Below are 22,945 nucleotides of genomic sequence, written 5' to 3'. Positions count from 1 at the left end.
GTTACATTCCAAGACCTCTTTCCAGGATTGCAACGAGAGGAAGATCCTTAGATTTTCCAAGGAGTTGCTATTTATGCATCTGCCTGTTGATGAAATTGTAGGTGTCCTCTTCATTTTGAAATTTAATGTACATAGTTGCCCAGTGTGATCTGAGATTCCGGTATTAGTGATTTGGATATTTACATAATCTTTATGCTCAGCAGAAATGCAGAAGATGTCTATAGAGGTGCTGCTGGTGTTAGTAATTCATGTAGGAGGGAGATCCAACCTATGGATGTTGTAGGTCGCCAGAAGTTCCACAAGCTGTCTTCCTTCAGGAGATGGGATAATGGAATCTACGTTGAAGTCTCCCATGACAATAATAATATTATCCTGAGATATCCACCTGTCAAGCACTGAGGAAAGAGTACGCAGCGCAGCAGTATAAGATTGTTTGTCATTTTTTGGAGGACGGTAAATTCCTAGTAGGTTAATAGTTTCCCTCTTATTAAGTTTGATTGTGACTGCTGATACCTCACATACTAAAGGAATGCTTATATTTTCAAATTCCAACGATTCTATTTCATTCTCCAAGCTGATGTGTTTATAAATAGCCACTCCACCCTTTAGGATATTCTGCCGACAGAAAGATGAAACCAAACTGTAGTCACTAAGCCCAGTGTTAGCCATCTCAATATTGTTCTGGCCATGTTCAGTAACAATTAGTAGATCAGGAGACATCATGTGAAGCAGATGGTTGAGTCTGTCAATCTTATTTTTTATTCTATCTGTGTTTTGATGAAAGATTGTAAGCCCATTTCTGTTTGTCTGTTTAAATTCATGAACAGCCTCTCGAGTACTACGCAAGTTCAGAGGTTTCACAACCTGTCTCAACTGTTCTTCTCTTAAGTATATGTTCTCAGTGATGAATTTACTATAGTTCTGGTGTTGAATATCATTTCGTTTCTTGATTTCTTTGTCTGGCGATAGAATAAAAAATGAGATGGTGAGTTTCTAGGTGCGTGAAATGCAGCTTCATCTGATTCTTTAGACTGGATCTGAAAAGCTTCCTTAGTAGTTATTTGATTAGGGCTATTGGTCCAGGAGGCGTACTGAACGGCTGCGCACACCGATGTGAGAATGGCGGCGCTACCCCCACTACTTATCGCGCCACGCCCAAACGGCGGTTACTTTATGGACGACCCTCATATATTCCAGTAATAGTAACAATTGATCATGCAAAATAAACATGAACAACAATTTTTGTTGTATATTTGAACAGTTTAGACACTTTTAACTCAAATTACAATTATTTGTATTTACTATGTGGGTTCTTTCAACAGTTCTGTCATTATTGTGTATTTTAATACTTTACTTCACACAGACAGGACTGATGAAGGAAAGTATCCTGCTAAATTGGCTATTTCTCTTCTCTTTCTGTTCTTACCTATTTTTATAAATTGCTCATTTTAACATTACATCAATTAACATTTTTAACCATTTCAAATGGTTTAAGATTTAGTTTCCTACATCCTTTTAATTTTTGGTGTTTGACAATTTAGTACTTACTGTAATGTTGAATAAATTTTCTTTTATAATCTTTTACAGTATAAGCGCAATTAACTACTATGTCTATGTTTTGAGCATAGTCCTTTACATTTTAAGAGTTTTTCTTTATTCTTTAATTCAGCCCTACTTGTTTGTCAAATTATGTGTAAGTAATAATGATTTTCTTGATTTTTATTAATTCTTGTTTTAAACTTGATTATTTACTTTTTACTATTTATATTAGTTCAAGTTACTTATTTTCATCAGTTACTTTAACATTTTTTAGATTTAATATTGTGATCTTAATACAAATCCAGTTAATTAGTGTAATCCTATCAGTCCTTTCACTTTGCAAAAACAGGGCAGTTTGGTAGCAACATTGATTTAACATCACAAGGATTTAAGAACATCTCTTTAAACCGATTAGTGCATGATACTTGATTTATTTCAAATACTTTATTTATACCTTTACAAGATTTCCATTATTAATAACAGTTCTGAATGTTTCAGATTTGTGGTTACAGTCTGAATGAATTTGATAAAACCAGGCTCAGTATAAAACAAGAACAAAACATTACTGGAGAGTTTTTTATTGATAAAGTACATTTAAAAAGCAACTTGAATGTATCACTGTTAAATAACAGAGAAGTGTCTTATTTGATAGATGATCTCTTTGGAAATTTAAATAACATTGAAGAACTTAACTTGCATGGTAAACAAATTAATATTATAGATAAGTATACTTTTTATATGTCTTGTTTTTAAATAATTAAGGATTAAGTTTAACAAAGGTGATTCAGTAAATTACAAACATTTCGTACCCTCCTGTATCTATGATCTGACAAAGTCTTTTGATATTGTAACCCACAACATATAATAATTGCACTAACTTCTTCATTAAGGTATCTGTGAAATCATATTATATTGGTTTCATTCATATTTAATAAATCAAATCCAATGCATCAAAATGATTAAAAATGGCCAAATTACAGATTATGATTTTCAACATAAAACCGGGGTCCCCAAGGCTCCATTTTAGGTTCCCTCTTCTTCAGTCTTTACATCAACGACTTGCCCATTTTTCTTCTGTCCTTAGCCAGCCCATTCAAATATAACTTACCATGGAAATAACTTAAAATGGAAAACACATATAAGTCATTATTATGTAAAACATTAAATTCCATAATATTTGCTCTGCATTGTCTTTCTAATTCCTCCTCTCAAGACACTTACAGTGGTATTCTCAAGTCCAGGCTGAGATATGGCATAATCCTGTGGGGTTTAGTGTGGGTGGTCTGGGGACTTGGATCTCTGGATAGTAGGTTGTAGTGAACACTTTTGGTCAGACTCTATTCTTACATTTCCTTGCATATTGATTTATCATTGTTTGGTTTTCCCATTCAACAATTATCTTTTCCTTACTCCTAATCATAGCTATAATACAATAAAGAAACTTCAGCTAAACACAGATAGATTCAGACTTGATATTCTCAAAAGTTAAGTTAAGTTTGTTTTATTTAGGTCTGAAACTCTTCAACATTTTATCTCATAGTATTAAATCAGCCCAGAATGTGGTAATTTTCAGAAAACGTGTGAAATGCGATCTGGGTGAAATGGCTGGAAAGGTTTATTATAGTGTGCAAGAGAGGCTCTTGAGTACACCAACAATCCAATTTCCAACATTTAGTAATGTCCTCTTAATGTATCAATGTACATGTAATATAACCTATTATAATCTAATGCAAAATTGAATGTATTCTATATGTATGGATGTGTTAAATTTATTTTAAAATTTGGTTGACATGCACAGAAAACTGTTGTAGTTCCATTGTGTGAATAAATGAATTTGAATTTATTTGTGATTATTACAAGAAGGCAAACATTATTGTGTTTGTTTGAAAAAATGCGTCTTAATCAATTAGTTAACATTAATGTATTCTGATTTTTTTTCCTCTTGAAAATGCAATCTACGATTTGAGACAATTGAAGCATGATTTTTGAGACATGAAAAAGGTGAGCTATGACCATGCTTTCAGAAGAGAAATTCAAAAATTGCTTTGATCTGTAGAAAATTCATATTGGGCAGCATAAAACATTTTATATATATATATATATATATATATATATATATATATATATATATATATATATATATATATATATAATTGGCTTATTCAAAACCCATTTTATAGTACAAATGAATTTTTGAATTGCAATTTTGATGTACAATTTTAGCTCGTAATTATTGTGATTAAGTAGTTTTAGAAAACCCCATTAATTTATTGATTTATACTGTTTTATTTAGTATGTATTAAAGTATATTTTAAATAATATATTTTCAAACTGTACATTTTTTATAATAATAATTGTAGGTGTTATTTTATTTTTAACTATATTTTAAACTGTATTCTTATAAATGATCAAAATAACTGACCTACATGAACTATTCTTAATAGTGATTTATAATAGTTTTCGTTGTGTTATAACAACTGATTTTTGCTTTTTTATTTTTCAATGTTAAAATGTATTAAGTTTGTGTAAATTATAAAAATAAGTTGACTTTGCCTATTCAATGTAAAGTTCTCAATGAAAATAAAATTATTGATTCTATAGGATCGAGGAGAGGAGACTATTGCAGAGGATAATGTTAAGTTATAAAGAGTAAAAATAATGAATGTCCTAATCCAGTTATTTTTTCCAGACCTCGTGTGATTATGTGTACAATAATACAATGTATAATTGGAAATATTGTGTCAGGTTAGATAATTGGAGAAAATAAAATTTCTAATTTACAAAATCTTAATCAAACATACAGTAAAATGTTAAAATCTGATAGCCGTACTATCCTATCTTGATTCTGCTGGCTAATATATATGAAAACTAAATTTTAAACCCTGAAATGAAGTTTAATTTTTACAGCACTGCATGTAGATGGTGATATTACTACAGATTTTGGCATGAATGGTCAAAACCTATCAGACATTGCTGCAAATGCTGTCTGGTTATTCTCAAACAATCAGATCGAAGGGCCTTTAATTTTCAAGGTAAGTTATTAATCTCTACATACCTTTGCTTACATAATCTTTGCATGCTATCTCTTTGAGATGATTGTTGAAGGGAGATTGGTCTGAAGCACTTTGTGTGCAAACACTGATGAGTGTAACAGGATTAAGTTTATTATTAGCTATTCTGGTAAGATGAAACTGACTACTCCCATTTTTGATGGTTGGGTTGTAGCTTTTTTTTGTTTTGTTTTGTTTTTTTTTTAATCAAGAATCATTTATTGTCGTCCCACATATGCATGCATTGACAAAGTCAGATAAGGTTTACAATAATGTACTATTAAATCAACAGTCAAGAACACCATCTCTATAGAGAAATGCAAATAAATATACAATTAAAATATTGTCAAAATATAGTATTAATTAAAACTTAATGCTAAAATAAATAATAATAAATTAATAATAGAATTAACAAACAACAGATAACAATAAAAACAATAAATAATAATTGTTAAAAATTAAAACATAGCATTATTAAAATTTAAGGTCACTTAAATCATGTAAAAGTATTTCCTCTACTGAATAGAAAGCCTTCTGCTTCAGCCATTTCACAAGACAACTTCTGAAATTCCTTAAAGTAGTGGTAACTGCATCTGGTGGTAGGAGGTTAAAAAGTTTTACACTAATGTACATGTAGCTGTTCTGAGTTTTACTTAATCTAAAGTATTTGAGGTCTATCAAGTTCTGAGATCTAGTACTATAGTTATGGACATAACTTCTAAATTTATATAAATTAAGATTTTCTTTAAGGAAAATTAGGATTTGCAAAATAAATGTACATGGAAGGGTAAGAATACCTAGATCAACAAAGACAGGCCTACAAGAATCTCTCTCACCAATACCTGCAATAACTCGTAATGCCCTTCTTTGAGTCTTAAAAACTAATTTTGCACCAGCAGAGTTGCCCCACAAGAGAGTGCCATAAGTAATGTGAGCATTAAAAAAAGCAAAGTAAGCATTCATAACTAGATTTTTGCTTGTACAGGACTTTAATTTTTTCAATAGAAAAATAACCCTCGATAAGCGAGAGCAAAGAGAGTTTATGTGAACCCACCAATTCAGCTTAGAATCCAGGTTTATGCCCAGCAGTTTTACAGATTTACTGTCCACCTTTGAGCTCAAGCTAAAGACAATCTCCTGAGTTTTTTCATAGTTTACTCTTAATTTATTAGCATCAAACCAGAGGAAGGATCTTTCTCTCATGTAATTAATTATCACTTTATTTAGCATGCTATCCTTGTTTGATGACAATAGAGTGGTGTCATCGGCATAAAGAACACTTTTATTTGGTACAAAATCGGGCAAATCATTAACAAAGATAACAAATAAGAAAGGACCCAGAACGGAGCCCTGAGGGACTCCATTTCTCACACATTGAAGATCTGACCTCCGTTCACCAACCTTTACAAACTGATAACGATCAGACAAGAGGTGAGAAGAGACAGCTCACGCCCCTCTACACCATAATACTTTAATTTATCAATTAGCTCACTGTGTGGTACTAAATCAAACGCTTTACTTAAGTCTAACAACAAGGCTGCAACTTCCTCCTTGTTTTCAAAACTTTCGAGAACAGTAGATATGACATTTTCAAGAGCCTTAATGGTAGATAATTTACTTCTGAAGCCATATTGAGCAGGATTCAGTATCCGATTATTTTCAAAAAAATATTCCATCTGTTTTTTTAGTAACCTTTCAATTATTTTAGAGACTACAGCAATTAAGGAAATAGGACGGTAGTTATTTATACAGGACTTATCTCCCTTTTTAAAAACTGGAACAGTAATTGTAATTTTCAAACATTGTGGGAAGGTGCCTACAGTAAACATCCAATTGATAAGGTATGATAAAGGAAAGGAGATATCTTCAATAATATTTTTGACCAAAAAATTGGACATACCAAAAACATCTTCAGCTTTAGAGTTGCTAAATTCTTTTACAGTATTATGAATATCAACATTGTTAATCTCCTGCCATTTTAAAGGTGAAACAGGAGTTTTGATAGAAGATGAGCTTAAAATATCCAAGGAACTAGTTACATTTTGGCTAGGCAAATTACTTAAACTATTACTAATATTTACAAAGAAATTATTAAACTGATTTGCTGTAATGGGTATACTGGCATTTACACTCTTATCTGCTACACGGCCTGTTACAGAATTTATAACTTTCCACGCTGCTCTACATTGATTATTAGATTCTAATATAAATTTATCATTTGCAGCTTTTTTTGCCAAGTCTATTTGCATTCTATAAAATTTTTTAAGTCTATTATGTGCTAGGATAAGGCTAGGGTTTGCTTTAACTTTATCATAACTAATGTCCAACAGTAGCCTAATTTTACGAAGGTATCGTGTGTACCAATTTTGTTTTATAACTGACCTAGAGCTTTTAACACCACTGTTTTTTAAAATCTTAGTTTTTATAGGACATGACTCATTAACATTTTCAGATAAAATTTGCATGAATGATTTAAAGGCTTCATCAACATTACAAGCTAATGAGAACTCATTACTCCAGTTAATCCTACTTAACCTATGTTTTAACTTACTGATGCAAAAGTTGTTTGTCAATCTGTATGTAATAACTCTAGGTCTGCTATTATGAGAAACTCCTTCATTGTTCAATGTTAGGTATCGTGAATTGACTCTGAGAAGAAGTCCCAAATGGTCCGAGAGGTGAGGCTGAGTTATTTCACACGCAACAGTACCAGGCTGAAAGTTAGAGATAAAATTGTCCAGACACGAGTGCAACCGGGTGGGTTCAGAGTTCAGGCAGAAACAGATGTAGGATTTCAGCATATTTACAACATTTTTGATATAAAAATTATTACTACTTGGGTCCATATTAATGTCACCCGCAATGACAATCTTAAAATTGTTGTATTTATAATTAATTTCAATTATGTCCAAAAGGTTTGCAACTTTTTCTGTGAACAAATCTATATTTGCATCAGGAGTTCGATACACTGACACTACTATTAGTTTAATTTTAGGAAGAGCTATCATAGCTGCTTCAAAATGATATGAAATAGCTGCTTTCATGATATGAAATAGTTTTTTGAATGAAGTGAATAAAGTTTCCATCATATATACCTAAATATCTTTGTTGATATGTAACAGCAATGTCAACAGCACATAGGAACTTCTTACCCTTTTATCTAGAATGTTACCAACATGGATATTAACAATTATTGTACCAAGAATATGACCGTGGGGAAGTTCTGAAACAATTATTGCTCCAGCTCATAAGCTGTGAAGAGATCTCTGAAGATATCTGTAATTATTAATTTGTACTTAGACTCAATGTAAAATGTTAATATTTTGATATATTGAGAAGCTGGTAACAGCATGTTCGGATAATGCACAAATTAGTGCCGTAACCAACTGAGGTGCTGGTATCTACAACATTTACCTTCTTTTTACATTTTGGCCCATTTATAGTGTAGAAGAAAGTAACGGCAAAAAAATTAATTTTAGTTTCCAGTAGAAATATTTTTAAAGTGACTCCCTTCCTTCTAAGTTAAAAAGTGGGTTTTATATAAAAATATTTGTATATCTGTGTTTTAGTAAACATCAGATAATCAAAAATGAATGGAATGAACTGGTATATTATGTAAAGTTTAAGTTTTACATTTTCGTATATATCATAACAAAAAAAAAAAAACTTCTTGAAAGTGTATGTTCATGGTTATTATAATTTACTTTGATGTTAGTATTTTTTATTTCATCGCTAATTTTGCCTCTTTTCTGATCAATAAAATATGTATACATACATAACTCTAAGAACCTTACTTTTGTCAAAAGACAACTAATTTAGGTTTGATAACAGTTTTTAAAATTAAAAAAATAAACATTTAATGTAAAGTAAAGGTTAGGCTACATTGTCTCTTATATCAGCATTGCTAGAAGTTATCTGCTCCTTTGCATGCAATTTAGTAGGTGTTGTACATGTATGATCACTGCTGGTTCAAATAGCTGGTGAATTATATTTCTGACGCCAATGTTGAGTACATGCCTTGTTACCACGATCAAGAAAATACGTCAAAAATTTGATATTTATAGCCATTCTAGATGAGTAATTCTAACAAAAATAAAATCATCTGTTGCGACAGTTCTAATATGTAATGTATGATATAAATAAAGCTAATTTTACAAACACACAATAATTTAAATAATGTTTAATAAATAATAAAATTACTTCATGATGGTCATTACTGCTCATATTTATAAATCAAATTATGGACGATTTACAACTTTTGGTAGGCTGAGGGGTTTTGTGAACCACAACAAAATTATGAAAAGGTGCATGATACAAGTACATGTACTTTATTATAAAGTGGTCTATTATAAACACTCAGGCTTTAAGTTCAACCAGAAATTTATTTTAAAGATATCATCACTTAGCACCTCCAAATAGTGTTTGGCTATTTAATATATGTAACTGTCTCGTAATTGCAGTTTATAATGTGCAGGTGTTTTGAAAACTTATCTTTTGCAGCACCGCCTGGAGGCGAGTTACATTATTGGGCACAGTGGCGTATATAGAAAAATATTTTGGGGGGGCTGAAACACCGGGGGGTCTGGGGGGTATGGAGTACCCCCCAGTAGAAGGGGGGTCCGGGGGCCCTCCCCCGGGAAAATTTTGCCAATTTAAGTCTTAAAAACACAGGTTTAAGGTTTTTTGGCATGTATAAACGCTAAAATGGAAAGAATGAAAATCACTCTTTTGGAGAGATTTTTAAGTTTTTCATGGCGAGTTTCCTTCTTTTCGAGCAGGTTTCACTTTTCCATTTTAGCGTTTATTATGTTTATATAGAAGGACCTGTATCCTTTGTATATTATTTTTGTATAAAATTAAAATTCAAAACTTAAGTGTCTGCTAGTTTGGTAGTTTTCAGTTGTTAAAATAGAAAATAATAGAGGCTATAAAGTCCCTATTTTTAAAATCTTTGGTTTAAAATAGTTGTTATACAAAGAAATATATTGTCCTATGTATCTAAAACACAACACACCACAATATTATAAGTTTGAAACTAATAAATGTTGACTATATACTATATTTATTTTAGCAATTGAATTGTTATTTTAGTTTTTTTTAATGTTACCTTAATGAAATCAGAAATAGTAATTTCAGTATGCACACAATTCAAATATTTATATCGTTAAAAAACTAAAATCTCAAACAGCCTTCCAAGCTACAATAACCAGTTATTGTAGGCCTACTTTATGAACTGTTACAAGGGAAGAAAAAATGAAATATAGCTAAAAGTATTCATGAAACACTGTTTATTGTCATTTTACAAAACAAAATCCAAATTTCTAGACTTCAGTGAAAATTGTTTTAAAACTTCCTCATCAGTTATGGTAATGTCTCTATGAATAGATAAAAGTGCAAGACCATTCAACCTGTTTTCCGAAGTTGTGTTTCTCAGATACGTTTTAAGTCTTCGGAGAGATGAAAAGCTCCTTTCTGCAGAAGCCACTGAAACGGGTAAAACCGCTAACAATTTCAAAATATTAAACATGTTTGGGAAATAGTCTTTATCACATTTTTCAAGAGCAGAAATTGCAGTTTTTGGCAAACTTTCTTTTTTTTCTTCACGATTCCACTTTTGTTTCCACAGTAGAAATTCACTTCGTACCTCATCTCTGAAAGATAGATCTTTTTCATAAAACGTCAGGGCAGGTTCCAGGGATGAAAATTCCGTTTTAATGCAGTGCTCAGGAAGAACATTCTGTAGTGAGTCGATTACTTCCCTGTGGTTTTTAAAAACGCTCCTGAAGTGAACAGCAGAAATCGTCAAGGTATGGTATATACACTACACGCCGGTAGTATTCTTCCACGTTTGTATAAGGAGTATTGCAGCGATTAGTTTGCTTGCGACATGTACGGGGGGTTTCCTCTTTGATACCTAATTTGTCAGTGCTTACTTTTAGCTCACTGAACAAAGCCTGGAATGTCTCTTCTGCTTTGCTTCGCCTTTCCTTTACTAGTTCCAATACATTGGAAATCTGTTTGTTGGCTTGAGCAAGATCTATATCTTTCTTTTGGAGCATCTCTGAAAGGCGGATAGTCAAAGAAAGCAAGTTGTTCAAAATAAAAAGACATGCAACAAACTGAAAACTGGTCACGGAGGCAATTAGTGTGTGTGCTTTTACAGAAGCTTCTGCAGTCGATTCTTCTTCAATAGTTGATAGAGCGTAATTATAGGCTCCATAGCTTCTTTAAACATTATAACTGAATCGTGGCGTTGCACCCAGCGAGTCTCACACAGACATATAAGTTTTTTTCTTTTCATCTCAGGGCAGCATTCAGAAATACTTGACTTAAGTATCGCAGTTTTCTCTTAGCTGACTTGTGAAAGAAACTACACACCTCACTGATGACACCCATTACAATTCCTTATCATAGGGATTTTTGATGCATCAGATAGACATAAGTTAAGAGAGTGAGAGGAACAATGTGTGTATATGGCTGAGGGTACTTTTTCACTTATGTATGCTTGTACCCCTCTGAACTGGCCACTCATGACAGAAGCCCCATCATATCCTTGACCACGTAAATTGTTTAAATCAAGTCCAAGACTGGTTAGACTTGACATTAATGTATTGGCTAAACCTTGACCTGTTACATCATACACGGGTACAAAAGCCAGAAAATCTTCCCTAATTTTAAACAATTCCTCATCAACATATCGGACACAGAGGGAAAATTGTTCAATTTGGCTAATGTCTGGTTGTCTCATCTGCTAATACTGAATAAAATACAGATTTTCTCACGTTGGATACAATTTTTGACTGTATTTGGGAACCAAAAATACCTATAATTTCATTTTTGGATAACAGAACTAGTATACATAGTTTTGCCACCACCAGTTTTCTAGCAGTGTTTTTAAGATTATTGTCCCCGTAATTAGCCCTGTACCTTAATAAAGAGCGAAAATTACCATCATTTTGTATAGGCTCGTCAAGATCCACTCTTCCACCATCACGATGCCCTCTAAGAGCAATTTGTTGCCTTCCACAAAATCTGATTGTCCTGGATTATCGGTATAATTCTATTTTTGTTTTCCCTGAACATTCATTTTTCTCTGCATGTTGATACTGTTTTATCACACTTTCTGTTTTTCCATGTACTAAGGATTTTACGTCTTCAGCCATTAACATTGCAGTTTTATGATATTGTTTATTTTCATGTTGCATGAAAACCTCCCTAGCTTTCTTAAGCTTTGTAGTAAGTGGTTTGATACTAATACTCCTAAACTCTGATGGTTTCCTTTCCCACCTGTGTTGTGTGAGAAAAAAACACAATATTTACACAGGGCCCCTTCCTTTGCTTCCGAATAAGCTAACCATTTGAAGTCTTCCAACCACTTATATTGAAAACTTCTGTTTATTTTTCAACTTTAGGAAATTCGTAACTACGTTGAGGCTTCCAACAGTTCTCAATAATTGAAATTTTCTCTTCATTTTTGAAGTGAAAAGGAAGTTGAGGAGCAGTAATGACCAATATCATTGATATTGTGAACTAACAAAGTGTGATTACTCTCGTTAAGGTTATGTTCAATTTCACCTGTGTGATCCTTGATCTCAACAACGCTGCCAGTTGATGTAGCACAAGTGGAGGGACTCGGTGTTATTTCAAACGATGTCTGCTCGTCGATCTCCAGACGAAACACGTTTTTTTCTTCACGAAAAAAGCTTGAATCGAACTCTGTCTCTTCATTTTAAATGTTTAATGTAGCCTATGTACTTCACACGTAAACTGTCAACTATAAATGTAATCAGATCATGTTTTAAATAACGCGACAACAAAACATATCACTTGATAACAGTCTCTACAATCACAGCACATATGCATACAGCACTTAAAATGTCACCACGGGTGATACGCACTAGACAACAGCAGACAAATGGCGTGGTAGTTGCGGAATGAGGTCAGGTGTGGTGGGAGTGGGTGGGGGGTTTGTAGGAGGAGGAGGGTTGCTAGGCAGCGGGGCCGCGGCGACACGTCATCGTCATATACGCATGCCTGGCGCTGGCACTACACGAGCGGCCGACGCGACAGTCAGGAGCGTCAGGCTACCTCGCACTCTTTACAGTTGCAACGCTTATTTGCATGCTTACAAAATATTAGTAATTTCAACCACTGAAAAAAATAAATATTGAATATTGTTAGGTAGTATCATAATGTATTCTTAAAATTCCACTATAAACTATAATACTAATGTAGTCCGAAAGTATAGAAGCACAGCTTATTGAAAATAAAAATAAATTATCGTATATAAGTTATAATATTTTTTTGTGTGTTTCAAATAACTTATATACGCCCTTGATTGGGCATAGCATATAAACCTTCTCCATGGAAAAATACATATACATACAAATTTTTATAATGATCGGTCAAATAGTTTCTCAGTCCATCAATGTCCTACATATATCCTACAGTATAAACCTCCTATTTTATATGTATATATAGATTTTTAGATTGTAAAATTATAAAAATATTTGTTTTTTAAAAACTACTCTATTGGTTACACTAAAGACCAGCTAATAATGTACACTGTTATTATTGAACACAACACCTCATTGTTGTTGTCTAAGCATTATGCCCAAACTGCAACTCTGTAAATTCTCATTTAAACATTACTAAAGATTGAATTTTATTTTTTGTGATTTACATTGAGACTGAGAGAGACAGTACAAACAGTATTGTTTCGATTAAATTGAGGATATGTGTTACCTTATGAACTTTTCCAAATAACTTTTTAATTTGCAAGATTTAAAAAATTAAATTAACTGTGTATTGTATTTAAATTCCGTTTTTTGTTTTTAAAAATTGTCTCAAAATTTGGTTTTGTAGATTTAAGTTACTTATTTAGCTTTAATAGCCAATAAATTTATCTAAAAAAAGGCAAGGAATTAACCACAAATGCATAAAAATGGTATTTCAAAGAGGTTTAATTTTGTTTTTGTAAAAACTTGTAGTAAATTATATTCTTTAAATTTTTAGGATGAACTGACAGTAAACCTGTTGGAATGTCAAGGATTTCTCAACAACAAGCCTTGTCAGACTAGACTTGATGATACTGATGTGGTGTATAAAAATAATGGAACTGTTCATCTGTCAGGTAAAAGTTCTACAGCACTATCTAATTACTTGGTTCATTCAACCCAATCTAATAGTATGATATACAAAAGACATAAGCTGTAGATAAATGTAGGGAAGTGGTGACCACTTATGAAAAATCTCTTGTGAAATGTAAAAGTTCTACAGCACTATCTAATTACTTGGTTCATTCAACCCAATCTAATAGTATGATATACAAAAGACATAAGCTGTAGATAAATGTAGGGAAGTGGTGACCACTTATGAAAAATCTCTTGTGAAATGTAAAAGTTCTACAGCACTATCTAATTACTTGGTTCATTCAACCCAATCTAATAGTATGATATACAAAAGACATAAGCTGTAGATAAATGTAGGGAAGTGGTGACCACTTATGAAAAATCTCTTGTGAAATGTAAAAGTTCTACAGCACTATCTAATTACTTGGTTCATTCAACCCAATCTAATAGTATGATATACAAAAGACATAAGCTGTAGATAAATGTAGGGAAGTGGTGACCACTTATGAAAAATCTCTTGTGAAATGTAAAAGATTGTAATGTGTAAAATCAGTGTACAACACTTTTCTAATTGGTAACCCTACCTTCATATATCTACCCAGTGTTGTTTAAAGTAGTTGAGTATTAAGCTGTGTATGTCAAACTGGAAAATGTGCATTATGTACATTTCTTAACCCCTATGGCTGTTGATACATATTTATTTGAGAATTGAAATGAAACAGGGATGTGACATAAATAAAAAATTCTTACCGTACCTGTAGTTTACAAGTTAACCGGCATCAAGATAGTATTTTGGGTTTCATGCTTCTATTATGGAATACACTTTGGCACTCCTTGAGATAATACAAAACTAATGTGTTGTATCTCTTGTACTGCTTACAGGAGTTTCTACGAAATCTGTATTTAATTATTACTATCAATTAACTGAAGAACTGGCAACTATATTACATTGCTGGAAGGCCACTTTCTCTGATTTTGCAAGGATATTTTATAAAAATGCTAAACGTTATTAAATTGTGTGGTAGTTTTTTCATGAAAGTCTATAATTTTTTGATAAATGTTTTTAAAACAAGCAATTTTTGGTTTGTTTAGAAAAATTACTTTTTATATACTTTTCAGAGGAATGGACTTTGCTTATGTAATTGGTATACGTTATATATAAATATAAAATATAAATTATTAAAAATGTTATCTTGTTTCAGAAAATCTATTGTTTGATGGACTTATGATTTTTATGATAATAAAACTTGGAACGCAGTTCTTGAAAATTGGCATGCTCTGATAACCTGTTATATACGCATAGTTTTATTTTTTTATACGTAAAATAATATTACTTTACATCAAAATTTAGGAATAATATTTCATTTAGCAGTAAAACGTAATTGAACATTTTTATAAGAAATCTCATTATATTTAATGATCCATAAAATTTAAATTTTCTGATATTATGTCAAATATGAATTACATTCACAAAGTTATAAGAAATTTTGAAATTTTCTATTTGGAAAATTACTAATATCTACTTTACTGCATAATAACTGCAAATAATGTAAATTACTTGCATCGAGAATGCAAGCAAATAAAATACCGACCCGAAAACCAAAAACAACAATGACAAGGCTGACAAAATATGTAGTAACATATATTTTTTCTCCAGCTTGCATCAAAAACATATAAACATCGAAATTGATACCAACCAATGGATTCATCAACCAATGACTACATAACATTTGTCATTCTCATAGAAAGTGTCTATTTTACAGTGATATTTGTGCATCATGAATTTATCGGTCAGTAATTCTTGAAAGTGATAGAAAGATTGAAATTTCGATGGTCACCAGTTCCTCGGTCAAACTGCAGAAAACTATTTGCTAATCAAACTCTCGGATCTTTTTGTACTTCTACAAGAATGTGTTTTACTAGAATTTCAGTTTATTAAAAATATAATTTTCATGTTATTTTTTAATTTAGTAAGAGCTAAATAATTTATGTACTGTATTTAAAGCATTTTTCAATATTAATCCTCCATTCTTGTCATGGGAGAAGATGTAACTTGTTACATTCATGCTAAGTATTAAGTTAAACATTGAAAATTATTCACTCAAAATATATACTCAGTTTAACTATGTAAATACTCAAGCTTACCTATTAATTTATTATGAATTTGGATTATTCATGGCTGGTTCATCTGCTTTGTGAATTATCAGGTGCATCCGTGGTAATAAAAGTACCATACACATTTTAAGGGTGTATACTGTAAAAACACCTAGGAAATATTATTAATTGTTAGCTAATAAGTTTTTTGAAGACAATAACAAAAGTGATCAAAATAATAGAAGAATAAACTGTTAGCTATTAATTGCTACTTTGCACCTAATATCAGTAATTTTATATATTATCTGCTACATTTTCTTATCCATGATTTAAAAAGTTAATCATTGCCTGTCAACTCCATGGAGAATCAAAATTTTACTATAGTTGAGAGCAGAAACAACATCAATCAAAATATTATTAATATTTAGCCACACCTAAACTACATGGTTGAAATAACAGGATTATACCAGCATTTTCTAACATTCATTAATATTAGTCAGTAACACTAAATTTCAAGGTGTGCAATCTGATCTCTTCCTCAGCTACATGATTAACTTAACTTAACACATAAACTACAATGTAAGTTAAAACAAACAAATCATACCAAAGTGTCACGGCATGCATAAGTCAGGAATAACAACAAACATGTTGCGTGTCAACTCCATACACACTATCTCTAAGATACCCACTAATTGTTACAAACTGAACTATACAGGTCACAATATGTATCCCAGATTAACCAACCACTGACAACAGGTATAATTTGGTAAATTAAATCTTGGTTCATTTTAAACTATATAGTAATTATGTATTACATGGTTGTATTGTTTTTTTTGTTTCAATGGACAATTCCAAATGTATGGATAAATCCTTCATATTCCTTCCAAATTTTAAACAAAGAGTTGTAAAAATAAATGAAACAAGACAGTATTGCCAATATTGAAGGATGTGTCACTACGTTGTACCAGCTGTTGGTAATTTTAACGGATTTAAAAGTGTAAAAGTACTGAAAATACTAATGGTTAAATGATTCACACCATTTCTTTACATACTGTGTATTTCAATAACCACTATCTAGTACATTTTAGTAACGTTTTTACAAGTGCTAGTAATTAATCTTAGTATTGCTATTTTTAAGGAAAAATAAAATATGTTGAAATCTTTTTTAGGAAAAATTAAATTTAAAAACATCCTGAATGTATCAGAAGATTTATTATTAGAAGAGATCAATGGGAATAAAGTTGATGATATATTCACAAAAACAACTGAACAAGAGATATCAGGTACAGTAAAAATAGAACAAACAATATGGAGTGATGTCTGATTTGGTAAATAGTTTTGGTGACTGAGAACAAAAGCGGTTGTTTTCAATGCACAACTTTGTTTTTTTTGGAACAAAATGAAGCCAAGTTAAAAAATCTAACTAAGTGCCAAAAGCCACTTTGGCTCCATGTAACAATCAATGTTTTTATTATACAGAAAACAAAATAAAACTTACGTTTTATGTGTTTTTACTATGTAATAACTCAACATGACTATAATGCCAATTCACAAATCAAAAACAGCTGTTATTTGTAGGGGAAAAATAATGTTTGAGGTTAGGATTTTGCAAAAGAACTTGTGTAATTGTGCAAGAGCGCAATGATGGGTGGAAGGGGAGGGACAAAAGGGACATGTTCTCTTTAAAAGAATATTATTTTAATATAATCCACTGCCTAATAGTCTGTTTTGTACTAAAAGTAACATTTGTGTTGGAACTTTGAAATCAATCGTAATAAAATAAAATATATAAATTCAAACTTTAAACTATTTTAATGCACAAGGTGCATAGTACTGCACATAATAATTCAGTTTAGTTCAAAACACTAAATATTACAGCAACTATGAAAGTGAGGTTAGTTTGTACTATTTCTTATGGCTTCTAACTGTACCCGGTACCTTCAGTAATCAAGTACAAAATGTACTCGTACTGATTAAGAATCATATGTTACAGAGTACTTCCTAAATGGTACAAGTACATATTCCAGTACTGTTACTGCTAAACCCAGGAACAACGGTAACTGCGTAATCTACTCGTACTTGCTTAGAATCATACAATACAAGAGTACTCCTAAAATGGTAAAGACATGTTTCAGTTACTGTTACTGCTAAACCAATCCGAGTACATTGTACCAGGAACAGTGGTAAATGTGTAAAGTATCTATATCGTAAAAGTACCTGTACCGGGTACTTCCAGTTTGCAATGAATGAGTTCAGTTCAGTACTTGTCTGTCTCGAGAGTTCTCGAGACTGACAAGTACCCAGTACAGAGTATCTTTTGTAGTAGTCCCAACGTGATCAGTTATGACAGTATTCAGTGAGTTGTCAAGCTATGAGCAGTTCTGTATTGTTTTAGTTTGTTGTTACCAAGAGGCAACACCACCTTGTGCAGTCTGACGATTTGCATTTTAAAACAAGCAGTTGGCGGTTATAGTAAATACAAAACCTGCTCAATTTGATATGTAATAATATAATGATAATGATAATAACAAATTTATTTTCATACTACACATTTGGTCTTAATCGGATCAAAAGTTTTTGAGATATGAATGTTCAGAGTTGCAGTTTAGTTGAAAAGCGCCAAAAACCACTATTTTTCGTTGTTATCAATATAAAAACTGGAAGTTATTTTTAGTAAACAATTTTATATGTAGAAACACAGAAATAAACAAGTGAAATTTTAATATAACTCACGTTATTATAGCTGTGTTAGTTAGTTTGTGGTCAATTTTTAACTCAGATATCTATACTTTTTGATTCTAGAGCAGACATGAAGATTTAGCTTTATTCTTGATTTGTAATTTAAACATTAAATATTTTGTTAATGTAATGATTAAATTTTAAGTTACACACACTTCATGTAAACTGTATTTGTTGCAGAGTATTTTTATATCTCTTTATAAGCTTCCAGGTGATTGGTGGTAAATTGGTGTTACTATAAACTTTATACACGCTTTATTCCCTTGTGTTCTGTAAACCCCCCAGAGATTTCTGGATGTGCTACTGTAATTGTGCTGCTTTTGGTTGATTTTGTATACAAAATGAGCCTGTTACAGATGTCCTCATCATAGCGTTTAAGGAAAATTTCTACATAACCACCGAACATGGATCCCAGAGGCCAGAACCACCCCTATTACAAAGATTTTATGTATATGTATACAACTTAGCTTGTGGAAATGATAACTGACCCAAAAAAGCTTATATAAGTTGAAACTTGTGCAAAATTGTATCTCAAAAACATCTCAGCTAAGTTCGTTAGCCAGTTTCATATGCCATTATTTTCCAATGTAGCGGTCGTTTAAATTTCTTGAACGATTTTTGTAATATAGATTAGATATAAATCGCATAAGAAATAAATTATTTGTATTTCAACTGTCTAATAAACTATGTATCTCTTCTAACTAAACCAGAAGGACTATTTTAGGTCCATTAATATGGTTATAATTATGGTAATACAAAACACTCACTGCATTAACCTATTTCATGTATAAAAACAGCTGTTATATGTTTAATTTGGTGAAACATATTTTGTAAATGTTAGATGAATTTCCAACCTGTCATTGTTATGGGATTTTAGTGTATTATATAATTCTTCTAGAAATGAAATCTTTATTCTTATGTATTGGAAAGGTTGAGTTCCTTATAATTTGTTTACAATAATAACTAATGTATGAACTTTCAAAATGTTTAGATGTATAATATTTTGGGTTATATTGGATAAAGTTGTGCCTGAAATCACAATGTTAGGCTACCCCAGTTTTTGCCTCCTGGGTGCCAACAATATTTATTGAGAGCTCTGAAACAGAAAGCATCTGAATATTTTTATCCTTGAACAGGATGTTCTTCTCAGGTGGGCTTAATACATGAATATCTGTCAAAAATTATGTCAGAATGGGAATAATCCATTCTGTATGCCAGTCAAAACTGCTGAACTCTTGCTTTCTAATTGTCCTGCTCTAGAGGACCGTTTTTTTCTACCAGACGCAGTCGATGTATGGGATATTGAAAATTAGCTTTAAATCTTGTATTGTAATTATGATCAAAGTTATCACTTGATAAGCTTTCAAAATTTGATTGTACTGTTAGTAGGGTTTTCAGAATGTATAAATTTGGAAGTGATAAGATTTTTAATTCTTTAAACAGAGGTTTGCAAGAAGTTCTAAATGATGAAAAGGTCATTAATCCCATAATTTTTTTTGGATCTTAAAAACTTTATCAAAGTCAGAAGATGATCCCCAAAATTCAATACCATATTGAATTGTTGAAAAAAAGAAAGAGTAGTAAATTATTATTCTAGTTTCCAAATTAATTGAATTTCGTAACACTAGCATTTGATAACATGCCGAGTTCAACCTTCTAATAATATTTTCAATACACTTTTTCCAAGAAAAGTTTATATCCAGATCAATACCTAAAAATTTTACGCTATCACATAATTTTATTTGCTGGCCATGGAAAATCACATCCTTATTATAGCCCTCCTTTAATTGTACCGTTCGAAAATTTAGTAGTTGAGTTGAGTTTTGCCATGTTGGGCACTTTGGAAAAGGGTAATAACATTTATGAAAGACCTAGTGGGGTTTTCGACACAGTTTGTGGGATAAACTACTGAAACTGTCATAATCTAGCTTTTATCATTTATATACATTGTGTGCAAATGAACTTCAAGATCCAAGTGCTTGACAATAGTTTGGCCCTTAGAAGAAGAAGAACCCTCAGTTAAACAGTGCTCTCCACAGTTTGATACTGTTGTGACACTCAAGCGCTAATTCAACAATTCAGTTGAGAGCAGTTCAATCACCTGCTATACAAGATTGGAACATTATTAGGTAAACAAGTTGGTTGTGTTGATAAATAGGTGTGCTTTTTCTTATAAAAATAAAATGGGCTTGAAAACTGTATTGGTAATTTTAAAATTATAATTTCCTCTTTTTAAAAGGTGAATGTACAGATTCTCTCTATTTAGTTATTTATATTTTTCTTACTGTCCTATTATATTCCGCAGGTGATATGTTTATAAATGGTGAGATGGTGGTAGCTGGAAAGTTTGCTGTTGAGGGATTGCTCAATAACAGAAACATATCCGAATTTGGCACCAAGTGCGTTCTAGCAAACTCTACTGTCACATGTGCTGGTAAGTTTCAATGATACAAGAAAATGATTCTGAAGATCTGGAAATATCTAGCTAATATATTTTAAAATATACTACATTAAAAACAATACAATACTTATTTTTACTAAATTAAGATTCAATGCAATATAATACCATTAAATACTCATACTAATACTTAATTTATAAACAATTGTTTAAGTAACTTAATGTTTAAGAAATGATACCATACCCTAAGTCATACTGCAATCGAGTAAACCTTCTGTAATAAATGGTAAAAGTATAAATTGCAAATGCATCGTAATTGAAATCCTGAGCCATGTATTGTGACTGTTTAAACTAAATCAACAATGGGCATAAAGAATCTCATGTAGTTATTTGATTGTTTACTCAAAACATACATTTCTCTTCAATTCAAATTGCCTATTGTGCTTATAGCTTCTCTTTCTAATCTGTATGTTATTTTTGTGTATAAAAGCTTGTGTAAATTTTGTGTATGTTATTCCTAAAATACTAATATTTTATACATATCTACTACTAAGTTTGTCTGTTTAGGTGATGTCCACTTTGAAGACAGAGTGAATGTAACACACTTTATCTCTGAGGGATTGATAAATGAAATAGACTTTGAACTCTTCACTGAATCGCTGTTCGGAGTGTATAATGATATAGGCTATATTTCAGGATTTAAGAATTTTACTGGGAAGGTAAGTAGTAATTCAATGGTTACTTTGTATATTATAACTGAAGTGCTTACTATAATACACTTATTATAATGCGTACTTCATGTATACAGCATACAATATTTATTCGGTTATCAATACATTTATATTTTTGTGTAAGTTTTGAACAATGCAAGTAGATAAAGAAAAATCAAGAATGCTTCTGATCGATTATAGAAGTGGGTCATTGTGATCTATATGTTGGCAGATGTGGAGAGGAAGAAGAAGTGAGGACTCACTTCCCCCTCCAAATTCCTTACCAACCACTCCTCAGTCGCGACTTTACCAATTGTAGGGTATGTCTTACATAATAGCTGTTTTACAAACCCAGTAATAATAACAACAGCTGTTAACAATAAACATTTGTTAAAATACTTCTTAATATTATACTAACATATTAAATAGATGCAATGGACTATTCTTAACATAAATAATAATATTTAATAATAATAATTGTTATTCCAAAATAATGGGAATAACAAAACAAAGTATGATGCACCAAAACACCAACGCAGGGAAGCAAAGCACTCGGTTCCCACTTGTGTCTTGTAAAGGAAATGGATCGAGCAGGGGTGATGGTAGGCATGGTTGAGCTTCTGCTCCTCCCTTCCCCTTAGGCATAAGAAATCTTCGCACAGGTCGCTTTCAAAGCAGCTCATCTATAAGCAGAACATTTAAAACTAAGATAAGCTTACTGAATCAGCGTTAAACAGTAACAAAATACTTTGTAGTGATTGGTGAGTCTTGTAGTACCTTTAAGCATAGTTTTAGTTATACTTTCTTTCAGCTTCAACACAAGACACTTCGTTTAACACCTTAAATGCTTGTCTATACTGAGTGATATTGAACATATTATAAAGACTATGTGCCAGAAAGCGCCTACTGCAGTCATATATTCTGCATGCAAGCCAGTTCAAGTGGTGTTTATTTTAGTGCTTAAACAATGTTAATTTTAAAGCAGTTATACTAAATTATCAGTGATGAATTTTACTATATTTACTGAGTGAAGTGTACTTTACCTGGAGCACAGTTAAATATAACTTATTTTACTGCAGACTAAATAATATTTTGATTATTTAAACACTCATTATTTTCTCTACTATAGCACATGTTTTTCAACCACTCATAAATAGCCTTTTTTAAGTGTAAATAGCACATAACAAATCACTTTCATGATATAACAGTTATTTTATATATGTGGGATTTAAGACTTTGACAGTTTGGAATTTATAGAACAAAAGAAAAATTAATTAAAATTGT

General features: G+C 31.5%; 1 protein-coding gene across 1 annotated transcript in view; it reads left to right on the top strand.

Annotated features, from left to right (window-relative positions):
• LOC124357145 overlaps nucleotides 1-22,945 on the top strand; it is a 92,746-nt gene that overhangs the window by 48,585 nt on the left and 21,216 nt on the right. The window contains exons 16-21 of the mRNA XM_046808644.1: nucleotides 2,038-2,239; nucleotides 4,447-4,571; nucleotides 13,605-13,722; nucleotides 16,984-17,097; nucleotides 20,859-20,987; nucleotides 21,519-21,670. Of these exons, the coding sequence (XP_046664600.1) occupies nucleotides 2,038-2,239; nucleotides 4,447-4,571; nucleotides 13,605-13,722; nucleotides 16,984-17,097; nucleotides 20,859-20,987; nucleotides 21,519-21,670 (840 nt within the window). The remainder of the gene's footprint in view (nucleotides 1-2,037; nucleotides 2,240-4,446; nucleotides 4,572-13,604; nucleotides 13,723-16,983; nucleotides 17,098-20,858; nucleotides 20,988-21,518; nucleotides 21,671-22,945) is intronic.

This window comes from Homalodisca vitripennis, chromosome 3, assembly GCF_021130785.1.
Source record: "Homalodisca vitripennis isolate AUS2020 chromosome 3, UT_GWSS_2.1, whole genome shotgun sequence".
Taxonomy (NCBI): Eukaryota; Metazoa; Arthropoda; class Insecta; order Hemiptera; family Cicadellidae; genus Homalodisca; species Homalodisca vitripennis.
Note: the sequence above shows the minus strand (reverse complement) of the source record. Positions and strands in the feature narration are given on the sequence as shown.